The following is a 25,839-nucleotide window of genomic DNA, read 5'->3' on the forward strand; positions in this document are numbered from 1 at the left end:
CTGTGTACATAATGTATATACAACTCGTCTAAACATCAACCCAACAATGTTAGATCTGTAAATTTGCTTTCGCAAATTTTTGGTTCTTCCCTCGCCGGGATTCGAACCCATGCTACTGTGATATCGTGACACCAAATCGCCTGCACTGCAGCCGTCCCGCTAGACCACACGACCACCTGGGCTCTCAAAAAAAGAGCTTTCGGTGGGCATGTGTTACCTTTCCACGTCAGTTTTAATCTAGCGGCGTACTACAGTACATGATATATAAGGCATGAAGATGTTATTGTTACAGATCAGCTAAATTATCTATAGTAAAGGATCCTACAAATTAATGTAAGATACAGTCACAGAAAATAATTATATTCATAAGTACGTCTGAGTCAGTGACAACCCTACAACAGATGTATCCATCGGATCGCCATCAATGATGGTGATACATGGCTGTGTACATAATGTATATACAACTCGTCTAAACATCAACCCAACAATGTTAGATCTGTAAATTTGCTTTCGCAAATTTTTGGTTCTTCCCTCGCCGGGATTCGAACCCATGCTACTGTGATATCGTGACACCAAATCGCCTGCACTGCAGCCGTCCCGCTAGACCACACGACCACCTGGGCTCTCAAAAAAAGAGCTTTCGGTGGGCATATGTTACCTTTCCACGTCAGTTTTAATCTAGCGGCGTACTACAGTACATGATATATAAGGCATGAAGATGTTATTGTTACAGATCAGCTAAATTATCTATAGTAAAGGATCCTACAAATTAATGTAAGATACAGTCACAGAAAATAATTATATTCATAAGTACGTCTGAGTCAGTGACAACCCTACAACAGATGTATCCATCGGATCGCCATCAATGATGGTGATACATGGCTGTGTACATAATGTATATACAACTCGTCTAAACATCAACCCAACAATGTTAGATCTGTAAATTTGCTTTCGCAAATTTTTGGTTCTTCCCTCGCCGGGATTCGAACCCATGCTACTGTGATATCGTGACACCAAATCGCCTGCACTGCAGCCGTCCCGCTAGACCACACGACCACCTGGGCTCTCAAAAAAAGAGCTTTCGGTGGGCATGTGTTACCTTTCCACGTCAGTTTTAATCTAGCGGCGTACTACAGTACATGATATATAAGGCATGAAGATGTTATTGTTACAGATCAGCTAAATTATCTATAGTAAAGGATCCTACAAATTAATGTAAGATACAGTCACAGAAAATAATTATATTCATAAGTACGTCTGAGTCAGTGACAACCCTACAACAGATGTATCCATCGGATCGCCATCAATGATGGTGATACATGGCTGTGTACATAATGTATATACAACTCGTCTAAACATCAACCCAACAATGTTAGATCTGTAAATTTGCTTTCGCAAATTTTTGGTTCTTCCCTCGCCGGGATTCGAACCCATGCTACTGTGATATCGTGACACCAAATCGCCTGCACTGCAGCCGTCCCGCTAGACCACACGACCACCTGGGCTCTCAAAAAAAGAGCTTTCGGTGGGCATGTGTTACCTTTCCACGTCAGTTTTAATCTAGCGGCGTACTACAGTACATGATATATAAGGCATGAAGATGTTATTGTTACAGATCAGCTAAATTATCTATAGTAAAGGATCCTACAAATTAATGTAAGATACAGTCACAGAAAATAATTATATTCATAAGTACGTCTGAGTCAGTGACAACCCTACAACAGATGTATCCATCGGATCGCCATCAATGATGGTGATACATGGCTGTGTACATAATGTATATACAACTCGTCTAAACATCAACCAAACAATGTTAGATCTGTAAATTTGCTTTCGCAAATTTTTGGTTCTTCCCTCGCCGGGATTCGAACCCATGCTACTGTGATATCGTGACACCAAATCGCCTGCACTGCAGCCGTCCCGCTAGACCACACGACCACCTGGGCTCTCAAAAAAAGAGCTTTCGGTGGGCATGTGTTACCTTTCCACGTCAGTTTTAATCTAGCGGCGTACTACAGTACATGATATATAAGGCATGAAGATGTTATTGTTACAGATCAGCTAAATTATCTATAGTAAAGGATCCTACAAATTAATGTAAGATACAGTCACAGAAAATAATTATATTCATAAGTACGTCTGAGTCAGTGACAACCCTACAACAGATGTATCCATCGGATCGCCATCAATGATGGTGATACATGGCTGTGTACATAATGTATATACAACTCGTCTAAACATCAACCCAACAATGTTAGATCTGTAAATTTGCTTTCGCAAATTTTTGGTTCTTCCCTCGCCGGGATTCGAACCCATGCTACTGTGATATCGTGACACCAAATCGCCTGCACTGCAGCCGTCCCGCTAGACCACACGACCACCTGGGCTCTCAAAAAAAGAGCTTTCGGTGGGCATGTGTTACCTTTCCACGTCAGTTTTAATCTAGCGGCGTACTACAGTACATGATATATAAGGCATGAAGATGTTATTGTTACAGATCAGCTAAATTATCTATAGTAAAGGATCCTACAAATTAATGTAAGATACAGTCACAGAAAATAATTATATTCATAAGTACGTCTGAGTCAGTGACAACCCTACAACAGATGTATCCATCGGATCGCCATCAATGATGGTGATACATGGCTGTGTACATAATGTATATACAACTCGTCTAAACATCAACCCAACAATGTTAGATCTGTAAATTTGCTTTCGCAAATTTTTGGTTCTTCCCTCGCCGGGATTCGAACCCATGCTACTGTGATATCGTGACACCAAATCGCCTGCACTGCAGCCGTCCCGCTAGACCACACGACCACCTGGGCTCTCAAAAAAAGAGCTTTCGGTGGGCATGTGTTACCTTTCCACGTCAGTTTTAATCTAGCGGCGTACTACAGTACATGATATATAAGGCATGAAGATGTTATTGTTACAGATCAGCTAAATTATCTATAGTAAAGGATCCTACAAATTAATGTAAGATACAGTCACAGAAAATAATTATATTCATAAGTACGTCTGAGTCAGTGACAACCCTACAACAGATGTATCCATCGGATCGCCATCAATGATGGTGATACATGGCTGTGTACATAATGTATATACAACTCGTCTAAACATCAACCCAACAATGTTAGATCTGTAAATTTGCTTTCGCAAATTTTTGGTTCTTCCCTCGCCGGGATTCGAACCCATGCTACTGTGATATCGTGACACCAAATCGCCTGCACTGCAGCCGTCCCGCTAGACCACACGACCACCTGGGCTCTCAAAAAAAGAGCTTTCGGTGGGCATGTGTTACCTTTCCACGTCAGTTTTAATCTAGCGGCGTACTACAGTACATGATATATAAGGCATGAAGATGTTATTGTTACAGATCAGCTAAATTATCTATAGTAAAGGATCCTACAAATTAATGTAAGATACAGTCACAGAAAATAATTATATTCATAAGTACGTCTGAGTCAGTGACAACCCTACAACAGATGTATCCATCGGATCGCCATCAATGATGGTGATACATGGCTGTGTACATAATGTATATACAACTCGTCTAAACATCAACCCAACAATGTTAGATCTGTAAATTTGCTTTCGCAAATTTTTGGTTCTTCCCTCGCCGGGATTCGAACCCATGCTACTGTGATATCGTGACACCAAATCGCCTGCACTGCAGCCGTCCCGCTAGACCACACGACCACCTGGGCTCTCAAAAAAAGAGCTTTCGGTGGGCATGTGTTACCTTTCCACGTCAGTTTTAATCTAGCGGCGTACTACAGTACATGATATATAAGGCATGAAGATGTTATTGTTACAGATCAGCTAAATTATCTATAGTAAAGGATCCTACAAATTAATGTAAGATACAGTCACAGAAAATAATTATATTCATAAGTACGTCTGAGTCAGTGACAACCCTACAACAGATGTATCCATCGGATCGCCATCAATGATGGTGATACATGGCTGTGTACATAATGTATATACAACTCGTCTGAACATCAACCCAACAATGTTAGATCTGTAAATTTGCTTTCGCAAATTTTTGGTTCTTCCCTCGCCGGGATTCGAACCCATGCTACTGTGATATCGTGACACCAAATCGCCTGCACTGCAGCCGTCCCGCTAGACCACACGACCACCTGGGCTCTCAAAAAAAGAGCTTTCGGTGGGCATGTGTTACCTTTCCACGTCAGTTTTAATCTAGCGGAGTACTACAGTACATGATATATAAGGCATGAAGATGTTATTGTTACAGATCAGCTAAATTATCTATAGTAAAGGATCCTACAAATTAATGTAAGATACAGTCACAGAAAATAATTATATTCATAAGTACGTCTGAGTCAGTGACAACCCTACAACAGATGTATCCATCGGATCGCCATCAATGATGGTGATACATGGCTGTGTACATAATGTATATACAACTCGTCTAAACATCAACCCAACAATGTTAGATCTGTAAATTTGCTTTCGCAAATTTTTGGTTCTTCCCTCGCCGGGATTCGAACCCATGCTACTGTGATATCGTGACACCAAATCGCCTGCACTGCAGCCGTCCCGCTAGACCACACGACCACCTGGGCTCTCAAAAAAAGAGCTTTCGGTGGGCATGTGTTACCTTTCCACGTCAGTTTTAATCTAGCGGCGTACTACAGTACATGATATATAAGGCACTATCTAAAAATTGATAGGAAATGAAAAATCATATCTTTTATCATAAATGTTAGTATTAAGTTCACAAACAGGAGGGGTTGGGTGACCCTATGGACTTGCCCTATATTTCATTTGAGTTGTTTCATTGTCCATACATGAATATATATGGTTTAGGGGTGGGGATCTCAACTATTTCTAAGTTCTCAAACAGGAGGGGTAGGGTGACCCAAGGGACTCCTAATATATTTAATTTGATTTGTTTTATTGTCCCATATATGAATTTATATGGTTTAGGGGTGGATATCTCAACCATTTCCTAGTTCTCAAACAGGAGGGGGTGGGGTGACCCCAGGGACTCCCATATATTTAATTTGAAACTACTTGTAATTAGAGATTTTTGGCGATGAAATATTTCATACAATTGTTCTTTGACATCGTAGCCAAAAGCAAAGGGCATACTTATCTAAGTACAGATTTCTAATGAGCACTACTTTCTATGTGCAGCTTTAAAAGTTGTGGGTAGTTCGACGATCATTTAAGGTTTTTCTGGTCATAGTTTTTGAATTTCCGAAAGAGTATGACAAAAATGTCCAATTAGTTATAAACATAATAACCAGCTACAGTTATAATTACAAAGACACGTATTTCAGAGTAAATTGTGTAGAACACAAATCTAGGGTGCTCGCATAAGGCAGCTTAACTGCCTAAAAATGAAACATGTCTAATATCACTGCAGAGATTTTTTTATTTACGCACTATATTTGAGTACCTTAATTTCAGGCGAATACGGGATATTGCCCCTCAGAGATCTGACTATCCACACAAATGTTCATGTGCGTGATGTGTGTGCCAAGGTTATATGTCCCTTATACATGTTTTAGGTTAGCCTATATTCTGTGAAGAAAGCAAAACATAAAAAAAAATTATGACCAACATATGATAACAAGAGTTACTACTTGTCGCCTACTTACCTGACATGTACACCTTACAATCATTCCATACACCAAATATAGTTCACCTTTTGCTTGCAGTACCTTATAAATTGACAACATTACGAATGAACTATGGAAATGGGATCAAGGTCGTATGAACCCTTCCAGACAGATATGTACACCTTAAGATTGATCCATACACTAAATATAAATGACATATTGCTTATAACATCTACGAATTAAAACAAAAGCACAAAAACTTAAATGTTTCCAATGAACCATGCAAATGAGGTCAAGTTCAGATGAAATCTGCCAGGCGGCCATGTAGGACTAACACTCATTACATACACCAAAAAGCGTGGCCTTATTGCTTATGGTATTTGAGAAACAGATAAATCCACAAAAACTAAAGATTGTCCAATGAACCACGAAATTGAGGTAAATGTCAGTCAAACATTAACACCTTTCAATCCTTTCATACACAAATTTAAATGCAGTTGACCTATAGCTTATATTATCTGAGATACGTACTTTTCCATGTAACTCTTATCTTGATTACTGATACGTGGGAGACAATGCAAGGAACCCAAATACTAAAAATATATATCCTGTCATTCATAATAAGTGACAATTTTTTTTAAAGCAGTCAAGCAATGAAAATGAGGAAAGGACAATGGACATATGACAGACAGAAACTTCGTCACATAAGGTATCTGCATACAAGGTATGAAGAAGCCGGGTCTTCTACCTTCTAACATATAATTTTTAAACAAAAGGTTACGCCCATAACCGGGGCCGGATTGTCATAACCATGTCTTGCATATTGCGACTTTCGTCACATGCGGGAAATAATCATTTGTGTATGTATCACCTGAATGTGTATCATGCTTGTGGTCAGTTTGTTTTTAAGGTCTGATTGGAATGAAGATTATTGTCTATTTTCAGTCACTTAACCAAGTAAATGAGATCAAGGACAACAAACGGTATATTAAGATGTAACATTGAGACCATAAAACTTTTACTTACAAGACATGAATTGTCCAGCGCGTGTGCATAGGCTTTATCAAAATAGTTTATGTCGTTGTAACTTCAGTTGGCCATACCTTCTCGTGAATAAGTTAATCTACTTTTATCTGTATCAATAAGTATTATGTACCTTTGATGTTCCATGGTATTGGGTCTTTCGAATTTTCCATAAAGTTTGAATGCTCTATTCTCAAATTGTCTATTGTAAGTTTCAGTTCTTTCATCTCTACCACTGATTGTTTGATTTCCAACATAATTTCCTTATTAGACTGGTCTAGGATTTTAACCTTTAACTCTTGACACTCCTGATACATTGTTTGACCTCCCAATCGACTTACAGCCTATAAATGAATAGATCAATATCTAATATTTTGTATTCTTCAAAACATTAGTCAGTTTATTTCTACCTTCTATGATAATTTTTGAGTTAGGCTTTGCTGTATACATGAGAAATAATATGTGTGTTCAATATAAAGTTGTACAAAAAATCATACATTGATTTGAGCTGTGTCTAGGCCTATAACTCCAAATAAAAAAAAGTTGCACCAACATGACGGTGTAATATGTCCGACTTCCCATAATGGCGACATAATCCTATCCAGTTTGAAAGATTTTCTGTCAAGCAGTTTCAAAGGAGTAGCATTTAGAAGAGTCATTATCAATATCAGCTAGGTGTCCTTGTATATAAAAATATTATAGTAAACAAAAAAGGGTCACATAGTTAGATATATATTACTCCTATAAAAGTGATACAATCAACATGTTGATATAATATCACCAACAAGAATACCAAGTTTCAGAGGCCTTTTTCAATCTGTATCAGAGAAGTAGCATTAATTAAGGGTCATAATCAATAGGCTTCACAAGGTACGGGTAATTGTTTAACATTACTAAAAAATAAACCTATTTCTCAATGCATTTGTGTTTGTCCCGGCCAATAAAGCTGCTAATGACATTATTTTGTTTGACGTTATTTTCCATTGCGGTTCTGAAAAAAGAAATCACCAATTCACCAACATTCCAACTGACTACATTTTCAGAAAACGACATCTGTAACGGGCATTTAAAAAGTCAGAATGTGAATATATATGTTTAAACTCTTTCATGTCATTTCTTAGTAGCAATAAACAAAATACCTTTGTCAATTGGACATACTTTGATACTATATTTGCCCTTGCTTTTTTAAAAGATAACATATTTGTTCGCTTTGGAGACTCCGTATATCGTCAGGTTATCGGAATTCCCATGGTGACTAACTGTGCACCACTTATTATGGACCTGGTTTCGTATTGCTATGAGTTACAATTTATGACAAAAATCAGCAAAGACCCTTCGTTGCAGTTCCATCAAAAACTTGGTTTTAAGAAACATTATTTGTGCACATCGTCACTTCCCATGTTGAGCCAGCGCATTCGGAACTACCCGGCCTTTCTAATTAAACTAAAAAATTGTACTGCATAGCGAGAACGGGAAAGTAGTTTCGATTCGAGCGAGTGGTTGATAATATATGATGCTATATTATTTCTAGTTAATCCAACATAATAACGATCAAGAAGACTACATAGATGAACTTTAATAGTGCAAACTATATAGGCCATTTGATAAAGGATTTTTATTCCGTATTGAATATTCCTTGGAGTTCGGTCTTTTTGTTATGTTATCATTTCTTTTAAACAATATTTAATTTCGATTCTTTGGAAGTTACGGACAGCATGCACAAGTTACGGACAAGCCTATTGGTATAATTAAAAAGTTTCGGACTAGTTTTGTTTCAAGTTACGGACATTTTAAGTTTTCTGGAAAATTGTGCTGTAACAGTTTTTATAGTATTTATTCACTTTTTGCATTGCAGAGTTTCCATACAAGATTTATATAACTTTTTAATTACTGACCATTTCTGTTGTATTCATGGTATCGTTATTATGAAGGGACAAACTTTCTTACCGATGCCAGGCGGCCCCATCTTGAGTTGTGGGTAACTTAAGTTACCCACAGCCGTTTAAGCACAGTGACTATGGTCAAGGGGATATGCTAACAAATAATCAGATCAAGTATCCAAGTAATCTGTCTAAACATTATCTGTATATTGTGAATGGATAGACCGACAGACAGACAGTACAATATGGTCAAGGGAATATGATAACAACGTATACTACCAAGTATACAAGTAATCTGTCTTAACACATTGCTGTAACATTCCCTGTTTATTGTGTATAAATGGACCGTCCAATAGACAGTACACTATGATCAAAGGAATATGATTACAAAAAATTCCCCCAAGTATGCAAGTAATCTGTCTGAACACATTGCTGTAATATTCTCTGAGTATTGAGTATGGAGAGATGGACAGAAAGTAGTGTATAGTCCAGAGAATATACAGACAGTACACTATGGTCAAGGGAATATGATAACACATAATTCTACCAAATATGCAAGTTACATGTATGTGTCTTTACATTCTTTGAGTTTTGTGTATAAATAGGCAAACAGACCACTATATAGTCAAGGGAATATTCTAACAAACAAACATTATAAGAGTACTGCAAAGCAATACAATTAAAGTCCCCTACCAGGTAAAAAATCATTATACTGAAACAATATGCAAACTTGTTTTATAACTTGTCATGGTGTGAACAAAAGTAAATATCAAGTCAATACATGTACATGTATTTTCAGGCAAGACAAAAAACAGTGTGGAAAACTGATTATATGACAGAATTTTTCAAGTCCAAGGACCAAAACTCTGCACAAATATATCAGACGGAAGAAAACATTTGAACTTGATCTGTAACTTGTCGTTATAAAACTATATATAATCAATTACCAATCAATATTTTAAAGCATAATGAAAAAAGTGTGGAAAATACTCAAACATTAGATATGATAAATAGGTACCTGAAATTAGATAAGATGTAGTACAATGTCTAAATATATTCTCAAATTATAATCAATTATAATTTATAGTTCCAAAGACTGTTTTCTATCATTTGTCACAAACTAATATAGATTAGTAACTTATCTTGAAAATGTCAACATCTTTTATCCATACACAATGTAATGTAATGACAGCCAGACAGACAAAGTGCAAACTTTAAGTCCACTTCGACTTCGACGGTTAGGGACTATTTTACCAATTTGCAAGGTATCTGTCAAACTGTCAATGAGTATTGTGTATGGATGGATAGACAGACAGTACAATATGGTCAATGGAATATGATAATAAATAATCCTACCAAGTATTCAAGTTATTTGTCTTAACAGTCTCTGAGTATTTGGTATGGATGGACGGACCAACAATAAAGCATAGTCAAGAGCATATGATAACAAATAATAACAAGTATGCAAGTTATTTGTATTAACATTTTCAAGATAACCATGTCTTCAGGCATCGTCAATCACTTTCTAACACATGCTTCCAAGTAAAATTGAGAAATCTACATTTAAGCCAAAAAAGTTATTGCTTTTCAGGAAGCTTGCATATATCACAGTTTGATAATACCTATTTTGACTGAATTTGATACCAAATATTTACTGCAATACAATGAAAGTTTGGTAGCGTAAACAAACGAAATAAGCCGTCGTCATGTGATGCGAACAAGGGATGCAAACATTTTTGGTCAAGAAAATGTAACTTGGAAGGAAAGACAAATTTGATTTTAAGATTTATTGAAAAAAGATAATGAAACAAAAATACGAAAAATGCGTTTTACAATTCCAAGCAGACTAAAATCAAATAATAATTAGACTTCTGTGGGCACGGTTATTGATTTTTCCCATGTTTGCAAAAGGTCGCACCCCTTTTTTGGGTAATCTAAATAAACCTATTCAATCAATTTCCTCCCTCGACTACTCCTTGTTAGTGACACAGAACTGGTAGTAAATAATAGTAAAATGTCATCTTATGGTCTGTAAAATTCTGAAATACAAAAATGTCCGATAGTTAAGTGGATCGGTTTGAGAATTTTTGGGAGGAATAACATGAATAAGTAAAACTTGCAAGTAGCTCAAAATGGCGATGATGATTTCATTATCAGTGATGCTGAAAGGACTTGAACAAGTATCAGACGAACCACAAATGTCAATAATGTCGGTGATGTTCACAACAGTTATTGATAGCACCAATAATTTGATATATTTGAAGGTGTTAAAAGTCTCTGTGTATCGTGTATGGATGGAATAGACAACAGCAAAAGTAGGCAATTCACTGGTTTTTGCGGAACCCTTTCAGAATAAAACCCCTCAACTCGGAAACATAAAATCTAAAATTTATAAATATTGAAAGGGAGATAGTCAATAGAAATAAACAATGCACAAAAGTTTCATGCTAATTGGTTAAAGCGTTTTCAGGTTATTTGACCGACATGTTGACGATGGATGGACAACGATATACCTTATTACTATTATAAACGGGCGTATAAAAATTGACAATATTTCCAAAATGGATTGTCATATTATCAGAAAATCTTAACTTAGATAGAGCTTGATCTGCTGATAATGTTTTATCTGCCGGTTGTGTAACTGCTACTTTAATTTTTGAGATATGAACAAAGATATAAGCCAATCAAAGTGCTTGTAGCACTGAGGGTAAAGATTGCTTCAATTTATCAGTGAGAAGTGAAACTAAATATTGCATTGGTTGTTGTTGATTTAACAGCAATTTTAGACAACGGAAATTAACTTCAATTTTTAAAAATGGCTTTAACAATGGCCATACCTACCAACTGTCACTATTTGTGGGGAATTTTCTCCATTAAAAGCTCCCAAATGGAAATTTTGAAAGAGCAATTTTGTCCACAATCTCAAACAAAACAATTAATGTTACAATGACTATAGGCTTTTTAAAACACCCATTCTCTGTAACCGTCAACCAAAGTTGGGCACGGGTGGTCACCGATTTTGTTGAAACTTTCTGACAACAAACATTGATACGAAATATGAAAAAAAGTCTGTACATGTCACCCTGAATTATGTATGGTTACCATGGCAACAGGCTTTCAAATAATGAAAATAGCTGATTTTTGCTATTCACGGCTTACAGTGACTTATATACAGCATAATAGGTTTGCTGCAGTTTATATCATATGAAATTCTTTTAAATACTTGTTCAGTGGCATTTTTTCACTTTTTCTGATATTATACTCAAATTGACATTTTTTTATCTAGGTTAGTAGTATGAATTTTAGCATATTCTAATGCAATTATACACTAACTTTCTTCATATTTTTTGCTAAAACGCATCCATTCCTAAATAAACTGAATAATAGCTTATATTTAAAAAGATCTATATTTTTCATTAATGCAATAACATTTTTGGGGCTCATTAGATGTTTTTCATAAAATTGGAATGAAAGTGCAAAATATTGCCTGATTTATACAAGAGTTATTTCCCTTTTAAGAACTCACCTAAGAATAAAAATAGTAAAGTCATTTATTTACCTAAACAACAATGGAGATAGACGTCTGCTACAACTTTTACTATTTTTAATCAGTATTTTATACATTTTATATCTAATTTTAAATTATATCTACATACATACAACTCTTTTAAACACTTTTAAAACACCTGATCTGGAAGTCCTGATAAAGGGACCCTATCCCCCAATAGTGTCAAGCTGCTTTATATATATATATACATGTAGTCATACACTTTATTCTCTTTTAATTGATTGATAATGTTACACCCATTTAAAGTGTACTGTTTGCTTTGTGTACGGTTCCTTGCCAGGCAAATACATGCATGTGTGCCTTTATTCATATACCTTTAAAAAAAAATCTCACAATTGCAAGTCTAAAACTCTGTTAGCATAACAAGGACTTTTGAGTGAGTTTTTTAAAGTAACTTAAGCTATCAATGCAAATATGAATATTTGTCACGTACATGTATGGTAGATTATGATCCCTTAAAATATATTGGAAATATAATGCTGTACTGACCTTAACAATTTATAATGGATTAATCACAAAGTTACAGGTTAAATGAAGTATATTGAAATTAAATTAAATGGCCATAATTTGTATGGAAAATGTTAATAATTCTCTTTCAATTCCAGGTATTTGCAGAAGCTGTAGAAAATTGTTGCTTGATGGCCAAAACAAATCAGTTAACAATTATATTAATCAAGAAAAGGCATGTATTACTTAATGATTATGATATTACAAGTGATAATTTGGTTCCTAATACAAAATATTTAATTTTTACACAAACCAAAATGGCAAGATTTGTTAAAATATAAATTATGCCTTGACCTTAAACAATCACTGAATCAGTTTATGTACATGTATAAAACTTATTAAACAATTGTTCTAATTTATATATATATATAATAGACTGGAAATCTATTTGGCATAACTGATTGCCTTGACAAAGTACATGTATATAAAATTATGTATTTAAAGCATCTTTAAAAGATGAAGAAAGATAAGATTAATAACCCATTATGTAAAAAGTTATTAAATTCATTTTCTCATTTAACAGGTGAGGCAAGTAAAACAAGTGTTTTAAGAGACATTTTGAACTAAGCATAATATAGTGTTTACATTTATATGATTTTCTGCATGAGTCATTTTAAAGACCTTTATTTAAATACCTATGTATTATTCTATTGTTTTTTTTCCAGATTACAAATAAGATTCTTGATGAGAACAACCTTGCTGAAGTGCATAACAAACAAACAAGAAAGGTATATTGTATTATGTTCCAACTTCTCATTACTACATCTGTTTAAAGATGTTTTGATCTATGAAGTAAAGATCCTGAAGAAGTCATAAACATGAATTTTACTTGTTGAAATCTTTATACTTTATCTAATAAATTGCCTATTTTGTTCTTTAAACATAATTGAAGGTAGAAAAAGGTTTTATATAACTGAGATTGCTAATTAAGTAATTTAAAGCATAATGTTGGTAATGGTTTGGGGTTTTTTGGATTTCATTAGAAGTACAGACTAATCATGATCTTCACTGTCCAAATATATATTTTTATTTTTATTTATTCAGATAGATCAAGTCACAGCTTTGGATTATTCAGGCCCAATCAAAAGAACAAGACAGGTAAATAGCTGAACACTTTTAATAAACATTCAGGAGTATGATCTGGTACTGTTAATGAAAGAAGTGGTACCAGTACTTCACAATTAGAAAGATCAGGGGTTACCCCAATACTTCAAAGACATATATTTGAACCAGCCTCATCTTCAAAAATACTGACCCAAACAAACTTTGTCATTTACAGCTAATTCCCTAATGCATGTAGAGCAAAACTTTGTTAAGCTTGCTTGCTTTGTTTGTATATTGTACAATTGTACTTTGAATAACTTCCAATTAAATTTAAATATAATATAAAAGTATTACAGGTTAAACTACATTTATATATATTGTTTTAAGATATCAATCTTAATTTCATAACATGGGTAAACATTTAGACAAACAAAGTATTACTCTCCAAGCATTAGGAAATTAGCTGTAAAATTAAAAAGGGAATAAACATCCTAATACAGACCTCAACATTAATCATAGGAACAAATATCTTTAAAAGGAAACATGAGAATAATATTCTAAACATAAAACTTAGGAATAAATCTCCTTAACATGAAACAAAGGAATACATATCCTTATATCATCAAATACATAAACTATGACAATACATGTCCTTAACCGGAAAAATTGAAATAAACAAAAAAACTGAAATCAAGTATCTTTAACATTGGGATAATTATCCGAAACATAAACAGACTTTGGGAATAGTACTGAAAAAATCTTTAAATGTCTATTATATGAATAAAGCCCCGAATTAAAGTTGCATTGGGATAGTACTAAAGTATCTTCTTTTTTTACATATATATAAGACACCAAATAAAAGCATACAACCATTACCAAAATACAATGAAAGCAAAGATTCATTTAAAACTGATAAACAGGAAGCTTTATCATACAATTATACACATTTTAATCAAATATTTGTAGTAAAAAAAAATTATGATTTGTTCTCTTCAATTGAATTTATTGCAGACAATTACAGTTAAAAGTGAACCATTTCCAATCCTAGAAGATACATGTAGTCAGGAAACATGTGAAAGTGAACAAGCTTGTTTAAGTCAAACTTCGGAGTCCTCGATTTGTAATTCCATGAAGCTGGAAGCCTTGAACAGTCTTCTCAGTTTTTCAGGTATGAATATTTTTTTTTGTAATGGAACCTTTTATTCATGCAATTTGTATTTTAAGGTGATACCTAATACAACAAGGAGATAACTCAAATCAGCTAAAAGTTTTAATCAACTTGTATTGTAAATGAAATATTAAGCTTTTCAATGACCAAAATAAGTGTTTGTCAAATTGACATATAACCAATGAAAGTTTAATGAAAATTGAACAAGCCTAATTATATATTAAGACAAGTTGTTGGGTTCCACCTTGAATAAGTTTTCTTGGATTTAAAAAAAAATTATGCAACAATGTTTAGTCAATATATTGTAAGTAAAATACATGTATTGGTCTGCTGTTGATATTACTTAGTTTATATATAATTTACTTTGATATCTTAAGAGCTACTTTTAACAATATTGGTTAACTTTGTTTGCTGGTTTACTTTTAAAAAAAGCAGTTAGATTTAAGTTTGAATTGTCATTTTTTTTTTGCATCAACATTGTCATAAATACATGTAGTATTTCCTTCTGTGTTTATATTGTTTGTAGATATAAAGTTATTATATTAAATGGGATATTTGATTTGATTTAAGGATTAAGTCCGGTTAAAGAATTACAAGGTCAGATTAGTGATGCTAGTAAAAGAACTCAGCAGAGATATGTAGAGAAGGCTAGACAGTGCTTTGATGTTATGTGTAACACCATTTGTCCTGGAGGAGGTGAATTTCTCAGGTCAGCTTTATTGACAGAAAATGAAACAGATCAAAGCAGCGAGAAGGTGACCTTAGAGGTACTTGTCGAAATCTACAAAAGGGCAGATACTTGGGACCTTCAGAGGCAGATTTTGTCAATAATTGCTGACCAACACAGTTTTGAGGATGTGAAGAAGGTAAAATTGCAGACTACATCTATATCAATAAGAATTTAATTTGATTTCTGGGAATCAGTTTTTATTAAGCAAGTTACTTATTACAGCTTATAATGATAACCTTTTATTTCAGGTTAAACAAAATATCTTTAAATATTGTCAAGAAAACAATTAAACATAAAAAATAAATGGCATTTTGTCTGTGTATGTGGATTCGAAATGAAAAAAAAATATTGACCAGTACTTAAAATAGTTGACCCACATGATATTGATGATGATGTTTCTGAAAGTGGACACATCATGTTTTACTTTTTTAATATTTTATTTATTTATTTGTTTGTTTTTAGCTGATTCCAGATATAACCCAGTACAAGTTTAAGGCTGCAAAGAAGCACTGCAAGGAGTTTGGAACTGGAGAGCCTGTGAAGAAAACCAAACAGACCAGGGAAAAGTTTGATACTGATCAACTTGAACACTTTATTGATTTTATAACATCTGGACACATTATTAAGGATCAACCATTTGGAGAAAAGACTTTGAAATTAACAAATGGAGAAATTATTAAAATACCTAGTGTTATAAGAAGTCTTGCCCCTTCAACAATAATATTACAATACACAGCTTTATGCAAAGAAGAAAATATCAATCCATTAGGTAAGGTTGTTTTAAATGTGTAATATAGAAACATAATTAAAAAAAGAAGATATGGTATGATTGCCAATGAGGCAACTATCCACAAAAGACCAAAATGACACAGACATTAAAACAACTATAGGTCACCGTACGGCCTTCAACACTGAGCAAAGCCCATATTGCATAGTCAGCTATTAAAAGGCAATGTAAAACAATTCAAATGAGAAAACTAACGGCCTTATTTATGTAAAAAAAAATGCAAAATTATCAAAAACTGAACAGATTACATAAATATAATCAGAGATAGAACTCTTAAAAGTAAGCACACATATTTTATATAAAATATTACCTAAATATGATTAAATTTAGGTTTACAGATAGAGATAAAAAAAAAACACAGTTTTCTTAGATAAGGACTTTCAAATTTTATAATATAAATCAATAATAAAATAAGCAGGCGATACATTTCAGCATACATCTTCTTGTGATTTTATTTGTTTGATTTCAATTAATTTTACTAGTCATTTATGACTTGCTTCTAAAATTAAATCTTTTCATTCAGGTTCTAGTACATTGTACAAACTGTTAGAAGACTGTGCAGCATTAGTTAGGCGTAGTATTGAAGGCCTGGATAATTTTGTAATGGAAGGTTGTCGGGCCTTCAGAGATCTAGAGTCTGTGGTGCATAAACTGGGATTGAACAATGCTGAATCCAAATCTGTTCTAGAAAATCTGCAAAATGCCAAGCGATATCTGAAGTCTGAGCTTAAGGTTTGCACACTATCTTTTTTAATTGTTAAAAATGAATTGTATATTTATAGTCCCAGAAAGACATTGAAAATAATAGAAATTGTTTAAGAGGCTGTTCAAGTAAATATCAGGCAAATCCTAGCTATGATATGGGTGGCACAACATATTTTTTTCCCCACTGTATTTTTGATTTCAATGCAATGTTTATATCATACACAGGATGTATATATATATGTCAAATATATTTTTGAATCAACAGTGGATGGCTCAGAAAATGATGTTAGAGTTCACTAACAATGCAACAAAATTTTGTACAAAATGAAGAGTTATCTCGCCTTTTCAATGAATATTCAGTGCTCTGTATGTAACTTTTTTCTCTTAATTTGTTGCAGTTAATTAAAAAACAAAATTTAACTTTGAGAAAGAATGAATTTGTGTTATGAAATAGCTGAAAAAAATTTGAAAACAAAATATGTCATGTGCCATTCACTGCATGCCTGGTTTTTCCATGGAAATTCTCTTAAATCTTATTTATGTCATGTATGTTTCATTTTCATGAAACAAGGTTTTAAAGCATAATTCTGAGTCAAAAATTCAAAAACTGAAAATTATTAAACGTTTTATACACTGCATTGAAACTTGAATTAATTTGTCTTCCAAACTATTTCAGGTACACACAAGTAGAGAGTGTCAAGTTGGAGATCATTGTTTGTCATTTGCACTAAGTTCAACTGAGCTACCATTTAAAAGTTTGTGTGAGCATAGCCATGACATGGTATGTGGAGACTGTGAAAACATTGATGTAACCCTGAGTTTAATCAAAGACAAAGCTGATGAGAAAGTTACATGGGAAAATAAAGAAGCTATTATGTATACAGTAAGATCACTTTTACACTTAAGGTTTTTTGCTTGTGAGATAGCTGTCTACATATTCAACTACAGTGATATTATATTTCTTCTGTCCTTTGGTCTCTTGTTAAGATTTGTCTCATTGGCAATCTTGCCACACCTTTTTTTGACTTAAAAATCAATCTTACTGACACTGGGATTCGAAAATTGATTATCTAGCCTAGTATTAAACATAGCCACCAAAATAAATAAAAAGATCATAGACCACCATCATTAATTGCAGATTGTTACAAGTTCAAACTCCTGATACAAGCAAAAATTATTTTTAGACCAGAACTTTTTTTTTATCTGTAAAAAGCAACTTTTGAAAAAAAAATCTTTTTAAAAAGCATAACATTGAATAACAATTCATGCTTGTTCTGTATAATTTAGTACTATCTATTGGTGCACAAATTGAGATCAGGTCTACAACTGGTCTGTGAAGAATCTCAGCTTTGATTGCCATTTTCTTACATTTCTATTTAGGTTGAAGAGTCAATTTTAGCAGTAAAAAAATGGAAGGCTCACATTATTAGATCAAGAAACCAGGAAGAGGCAAGATCGTCAATTGTTGAGGACATGACGCACACTGATGTTGTGATAACTTCAGATTGGGCGATGAAGTTTCTCCCTAGGAAGTATCGAGAAGGTTTGTTGTTTATGTTATAGTTTTAGTATGCGATGTCTTGTCTAATACTAGCACAGTTATGACAATATAACATGTCACAATGAAAATTATATAAGGAATATCCAGTCAATATCTTAAAGTGTTGAAAACTGATAATGAAAAATAACTTTGTAAATCTCTGCACAAAATTATCAGATCAGAACAAAATATAAACTTACTCTGTAACTTTTCATGATAAAACAATACACCAAATATAAAATCAATATCCTCAAGCATTATTAAAAAAAGTATGGAAAACTAATTATTTGGAAAAGTCTGTAAGTCCAAGGACCATAACTCAACTCAAAATAATCAAACCAGAACAAAATCTTAACTAAATTGAAGGATTGTCATGATTAAACAAAAAAATAAATATCCAATCAATATCTTCAAGCAAAAAGAAACTAATTTGCCTGACTGGAGGATGGACAGAGTTACAGACTACAAACCTAAAGTGCCCTTAACTTCTTCAGTTCTGGACTAAAACCATACAACCATAGGGCATCCATCACTATACAGCTGAACAGTCTGATGTATAATACTATTGCATATTGGTTATAATTTTTGAAGGGGGACATGATCTTTTAAATTTTAAATGTGAACTCAATCTAAAAGGTTTGATGTAGCATATTGTCTTTATAAGCCATATACAATGAGTTATCTTTTTCTATCTTTTCTTAAATTTATCTTTATTTATTCATCAGGTTTCATATGTATTTAAAGATACTGTTGATAATATTTTAGGTCAAGTAGACTGGTTCGCCAAGCGAGGTATCAATTGGCACATTTCCGTGTCTCTGCTTAAGAATCAGTCTTCATTTACCACAATAACACACATCCATGTATTTGAAAGCCCTACGTCACAGGATGCAGCTGTCACATCCCAAATTATGGTAGATGTAGCCAAAGACATTATGCTGCTAAGAACAGATGTGAAACATATCCATTTCTTCTCGGATAATGCTGGATGCTATAAAAGCTCCTACACACTTCTGACACTACAACAAGAACTTTCCAACAGCATTGTTTCGTACAATTTTTGCGAGGCACAAAATGGAAAAGGTATGCTTTAAGTCATCATTTTTAGCTCTCTGTGACCTTTGCCTTAATTTAAATGACATTTTAAGCCACTCATTAATATATATTGAAAAGGAAAAATAATTATTTGCATGATTAATGAAAGATTAAAGTAAAAAATTAAAATTGAGCAATTTGGGCGATTGAGAGCCAATTGTCAATTTTCTTTAGCCCTTATTTTTATGCCAACAGATTTATCTATAATTCTGCACTTTCTATAAATCTTTTTTACAATATTTTTTTGCAGATTCAAATATGAGTTACCTTTATTAGTTCATTTCCAATTTTGGCATTCATGCATTAATAATGATATTTTTTACAGGCCCTTGTGATAGACGAGCCTCACATGTGAAATCTATTATTAGACGTTACATTAATGAAGGTCATGATGTTACTACAGCACAACAGATGAAAGAGGTACAATAATACAAAATGATATTATGATTGTTAAAATGGAATGTTATTCTTTTTTGGTCTCAGGTTGACAGTAAAAATATAATCTACTACGGCTTAATATCATTAGCATTACTCCGAAAATTAAATTTTCAGTTAAATTAAACAAAACTCAATGACTGTTTGTTTTTTACTTGAGACTTGATGCATGACTATATATTTCAGAAAAAAAATTGTAACTTTTACTTCAACCATTATTTAATATTACAAATCAACACCTTTAATCTTGAGCAAACTGGAGTAATGTTGTGGAATAACAAAAAAATGCTAGAAATAGTCATTATGAAAGCTGGTGCAAGCTAACTGCATTTAAAAGTCTTACACATTTTCAATTGATTTCAGTATTTAAAGCCATATGTGTTCATTTTATTTTAAACACAGCATTGCTAAAATTTCAGGTCACAATTTTCCTGACATTGAAAACAAATGTATTAACCCGAAAAAGATATTATAATTTCACAAACTTAATTTATAGGCAATAGACAGAGAAAAGAAAAAGGATATCAAAATTAAAGTCGTTTCTTCTGTTAACATTGTTGATGTAGTGTCAAGTAAAAGTAACATTCCTTCCATATCACTGATGTACAACTTCCATTTCACTGAAAATGGCCTTAGAATGTGGAAAGCATTTTCTATTGGTGAAGGTATATATAAAATCATATGTAATGAGATAGTTTTATAAAGTATCCAATACATGTTTAAATAACAGTAAATATGTATTTTTTTTTATTGTAAAAAACATGACAAGAGAACAGTGTATAAGTTCAGTGAAAACTATCTAATATTATTTATATACAGATATCCATGACATAATCAATCAATCTGTTTTTGAGGGTCTTCACCTCAAAATTACTATAAGTTAATGATTGTTACTAATATGCTCTGCTCTTAAATTAATTTGCTTAATCTTGACTGCACTTTCATTAATAGAAATTAAAGAGATATGGAGTAAATATGCATGGAACAAAATCACACACAATACATAAAAAAATAGAAATAACAAACAGTCACTATACAGCACTTTTATTCCTGTTCTTCATTTGGATAGTAACAAGAGGGTCTTCAATAATGAACAAACCACCCATACCATACAACAAGGTCAAGACTGTCCCTAATGTGTCGACTAAAGCAGTACTTTTGGTAATCATCATTCATATGTCTCCTTCTTAGTCCCCAACTGCTATGGAGTGCTAACTTTAGCTTTTATAATTTTTTAGTTTATGAATTTAATTTGTTATTTGTAGGCAGTTGAAAATTTTTTGTTGCTTTTCTTGTATGAAAACAACTTAAATGGAATCAGCTTGGAACTCCTTCAAAAACAGCAGAGCTTAAAACCGTTACAGACTGGGTTGGAAGAGATACTATAAGAGCAGATGAAGATGGTAATTTTCAGTTTATAAGAATTATTACATGTGGTATAATTCTCCTTACACAAATGACTAGTTAGTGAGCACATTTCTTTGTGTATATACAAATCAATAATACAGCACAATTAAGACACTCTCTCTATAATTTTATTGGGTAGCAGAGATGACATTGTCTGAAACACTGTTTTTTAATGGATACTACAAAATAAATTTTGAAGCTCTTAGCCAATCAAAATAACTTATTTATCATATATTCTGAACTAAAATTGAGAATGGAAATGGGGAATGTGTCAAAGAGACAACAACCCGACCATAAAGCAGACAACAGCATATTATAGGTCACCAACAGGTCTTCAATGCAGCGAGAAATTCCCACACCAGGAACCGTCCTTTAGCTGGCTCCTTAACAAATATATACTAGTTAAGTGATAATGAACACCATATTAACTCTAAATTGTACACAAGAAACTAAAAGTTAAAATAATACATGACTAACAAAGGCCAGAATGCATGTGTCTTTAGGGCCAACTGTTTACCCCAGAGTGTAGGATTTATTGATAAGTTAAGTTAAGGTTTATTTGTGCCTTTTGGTCAGCATGTTGTCTCCTTGACACATTCTTTGTTTCTCCATTCTCTAATAGATTCATTTAAGGAAACTTATTTCTCAATAAAATTTTCCGTCCTTTATTGTTCAACTAAAATATACATTCAATTGTAAGGTGCTACACGAGGCCTTTTCAAATTCATTTTTTTTGGTCAGGTCTTATGTGACAGCTTTAATGTATTATTATTATTCATTTCAGAGAATGGAAATGAAGAAGACTCTAGAATATGTATTAAGGAAGCTAGAAACTCAGTTTTTAAATGTCCAGAGGACAGCTGCACTAGAGAATTTTCTTCATCAGCAGCAGTAGATGAGCATGTCCTCATAGGCAATTGTTCTTTAAACGGCATCAAAATGAAAATATCAGAAAAGGCAAAAAGATTATATGCAGATAAGATCCTTTCGAATCAACCTCAAAAATCCGTATCTTTCGAACCAACTAATAATTTACCGGCACTAAATTCTAATACAGTTCTACAAATGGGATGGGGCATCAAATTCACTAAATCAAGAGTTACATTCAATGAACAACAAAAACAGTATATGACGGAAAAATTCAATATTGGGAAGGTGACCGGCAACAAAGTAGATCCTTACGTTGCTGCTGATGAAATGAGAAATTCAGGTTTATATAAAAAGGAGGATTTTTTATCCGGACAACAAATTTCTTCATTTTTCTCCCGCCTTTGCCAGAAAGAGAAAAAAATTAGTGTTGAATATTATGTTGCAGCAGAGGAAGAAGATAGAAAAGAAAATATAAAGAAAGTTCTTTTGAAATCAAACAACAGTTGAAATATTTTTCAATTTTGTTTTATTTTTGTAATGCAGGCCTTTTAAGGGCCCTTTTTGGCAAATAAAATGAAATGTTTCACTAATCAGGTTATTTAGAAAAAGAAATGTTTTAAGTAGCTATGGGGTCCTTACTAAATTTAAATTCATAATTTTTTAGAATGTTTTGTCAAATTAAGTTTATATCATACTTTTTTTACCCCTGCTTTGAATAAAATGTCTAATAATAGATTTCACATGTGAGGCTCGTCTATCACAAGGGCCTGTAAAAAATATCATTATTAATGCATGAATGCCAAAAGGGTAATTGGAGTAAAGAGTGATTTCAGTGGGAAGTACAGCTAAATTTTGCATATATCATTGCCTGTAGGTGATTCAACTATAGTTCTGGACAATGGTATTGGAGAAAACTCCTATTTGCATAGATGACTTTAACAATGGCATCATTTATATTTTAGAACAGATACACGATTCCTTCAACTTTCTCCTTTGAAACTACTTGGCCAAATTTAACCAAACTTTACAAAATTTTTCACATGACCCTGTCTGCCAACAGACATTGCTAACATGGCATAAAATAGGACATAGTAGTAAAATTCTATTTAGAGCTTATTTATCTGAAACTAAAGCATTTAGAGCAAATGTGACATAGGGTAAAAAAGTCAGACAACCTGGTGTTGGGTTGCTGATTTTGAGTTGGTAATTTTTAGAACATTTTGCAAATTTTTGGTTATTATCTGAAATATTATTATAGATAAAAATAAACTGTTAACAGCAATAATGTTTTGCAAAGTACAATCTACAAATAAGTCAATATGACCAACATTTTTATTGAGCCCAAAATGAGTTATTGCCCTTCATAGTCAATGTATAAAAAAAATCTTACACTAATTTACAAAAATCTTCTGTACTTGATCTTCTGGGCCAAAATAACATAATTTGACAACAATTTGCAATAGGGTAAGTTAAACTACTGTCATACATTTATTTCATGTGAAAATCTAATGCTCACAAATTTGTGTCGTTGTAAATATTGACTATGTTTTGTGAATAAAATGTTAATTTTGTCAGTACCACTTTATTTTATCCCTCAACATTACATGTGACATTTTGAATTATTTCACCTTTATTGCCTTCTGAACAGACTTTTGTTGATCTGTTTAATCCATTCTGATGCAAAACCGATCATATCTTTCTGAATTCATATTAAGACAAAAATGTTACTGCAATTAAAATCTGTGAAATGGCATTGTCTACTTTTGCATATCAAAGCTTTAGACATTATTGTTGGTTGCTTAACTTCCAGTGGCCAATATTTCATGCATATTCAGGAAGAAAACAATAAATACAATAGGTAGGTTGATACATCTGGGATGATGGTCTGGATAATTTGGACTGCTACTGGAAAATGAGGGTATATTGGATAGGGACAGCCCACTTCGGCAAGCGTTTTACTGCCGGTAGGGAGAAGACCAAGTGACCATATTTATATACCCCAGTCACCCTTGGGGTTTCAAAGTTTTAGAAACATCATCACAACATGTAAACAAGTGCAAATGTATACAAAGGATATGTTTAGCAATTGTTAACACTTCAAATTTGTTGCAAAAAGCAAACCAATGTTGATTTTGATTTGTTTCATGTAATAAATCCATAAAATCATGTCCTTAGAAATTATTGCAGATCTTCAGTTATAAGCCATATGTTTCCATGGTAATCAATTTTCAATACTAGATTTAAAGTTAATAGAAATGATAGTCAGCACAATGTAATTTTGTTTCTTCACTTGTGATTTTTTCCTTAAAAAAATTGCAGATATTATCTTTTTTATTTTATTTTTGCTTAAAATTGCAACTTTTACACCCCTATTTCCATGGCAACAGATGCTGTTTTTAGTTATTAAGATGTCCTTTTCCTATAGATAATAATTAAAAGGTAATTTAAGATTAAAAATAAGGTATTGGTCAATTTTCAATTGCATTTATTTGATGAAGAAACCGGAAAAAATGAGATTTTTTGACTTTTTTGTTTCCATGGTTACCGCTCTTGGAAACAAGATCCCCAAGAATTTTATTCCATATATCGAAACTATAATATGTTGGCTCAATGGAAAGTAGTATGCCATATTCCAACATGGATGCGTAAGTTTGATACACATCCTCAAAAACTGTATAAATTGGGTATTTTATATACCTGTTGAACTCTTCCATGTATCCAAGGATCAAATCATGGTAACATAAAATATTTCATATTTTTAAATTCTGTCATTATATCAATTTGTAATGATATTCATATAAATAATAGGTATTTTAACCAATATATTGCTATTTAAGTGGATATTAATGCCCAAACTAGGCCTATTTCATAGTTGAAAAAGAGCAATTTTGAAGGTAAATTAGAATATCCTGTTACCATGGCAACCATGGTCCATAGCAACAATATCAATATTATTTTTTTCATTTATACATAAAAGTGTATTAACTGACAAAGTTTGAAGCTTTTCTGAGACTATGCGTGCCACACCCTATATCTGGTATGGTTGATATTTACAGAGAAAAAAGTATGAAGAAGCAAAAAAACAATACGAAAATGCATTTAAAGTTTTTTTTAGGACTGTAAGAGTAATCTTGCACGTAAAACCCCAATGGGCATTTCAAAAAGATGGCAGGTATGAATGACATCATATATATTTTTAGAACAGATGGTATATTCCTCCACCTCTCCACCTTGCAAAAGTTAGGCAAAATTCATGATAAGTGTAATATCAATTTGTGCCTTGGATACATGAGCAGATATTACATTGATAGTAGTTTCTGGAAATATTCATGGATAGGATGTATAGAACGTTATGATCAATGCACTATATTTTGTGGAGCAATTGAGGTAGTGATAAGTCTTGTAAGATTTAGATATCAAGTCAGTCCCATAAGGTTTTGATTGCTTTTCATGAAATCTTTACGTAAAAACTACATTTAACCCCCT

General features: G+C 32.9%; 1 protein-coding gene across 1 annotated transcript; it reads left to right on the forward strand.

The window, feature by feature from the left end:
• The first annotated feature begins 13,241 nt into the window (after positions 1–13,241).
• On the forward strand, positions 13,242–23,930 carry LOC143053932 (uncharacterized). Its single transcript, XM_076226736.1, has 13 exons — positions 13,242–13,300; positions 13,617–13,670; positions 14,628–14,784; positions 15,355–15,650; positions 15,977–16,283; positions 16,825–17,033; positions 17,683–17,889; positions 18,387–18,549; positions 19,312–19,629; positions 19,967–20,061; positions 20,573–20,741; positions 21,375–21,479; positions 22,268–23,930. Exons 3-13 carry the CDS (start codon positions 14,745–14,747, stop codon positions 22,858–22,860), a joined length of 2,502 nt encoding a protein of 833 aa, XP_076082851.1. The 5' UTR covers positions 13,242–13,300; positions 13,617–13,670; positions 14,628–14,744; the 3' UTR covers positions 22,861–23,930.
• The last annotated feature ends 1,909 nt before the right edge of the window (positions 23,931–25,839 follow it).

This window comes from Mytilus galloprovincialis, chromosome 12, assembly GCF_965363235.1.
Source record: "Mytilus galloprovincialis chromosome 12, xbMytGall1.hap1.1, whole genome shotgun sequence".
Classification (NCBI taxonomy): domain Eukaryota; kingdom Metazoa; phylum Mollusca; class Bivalvia; order Mytilida; family Mytilidae; genus Mytilus; species Mytilus galloprovincialis.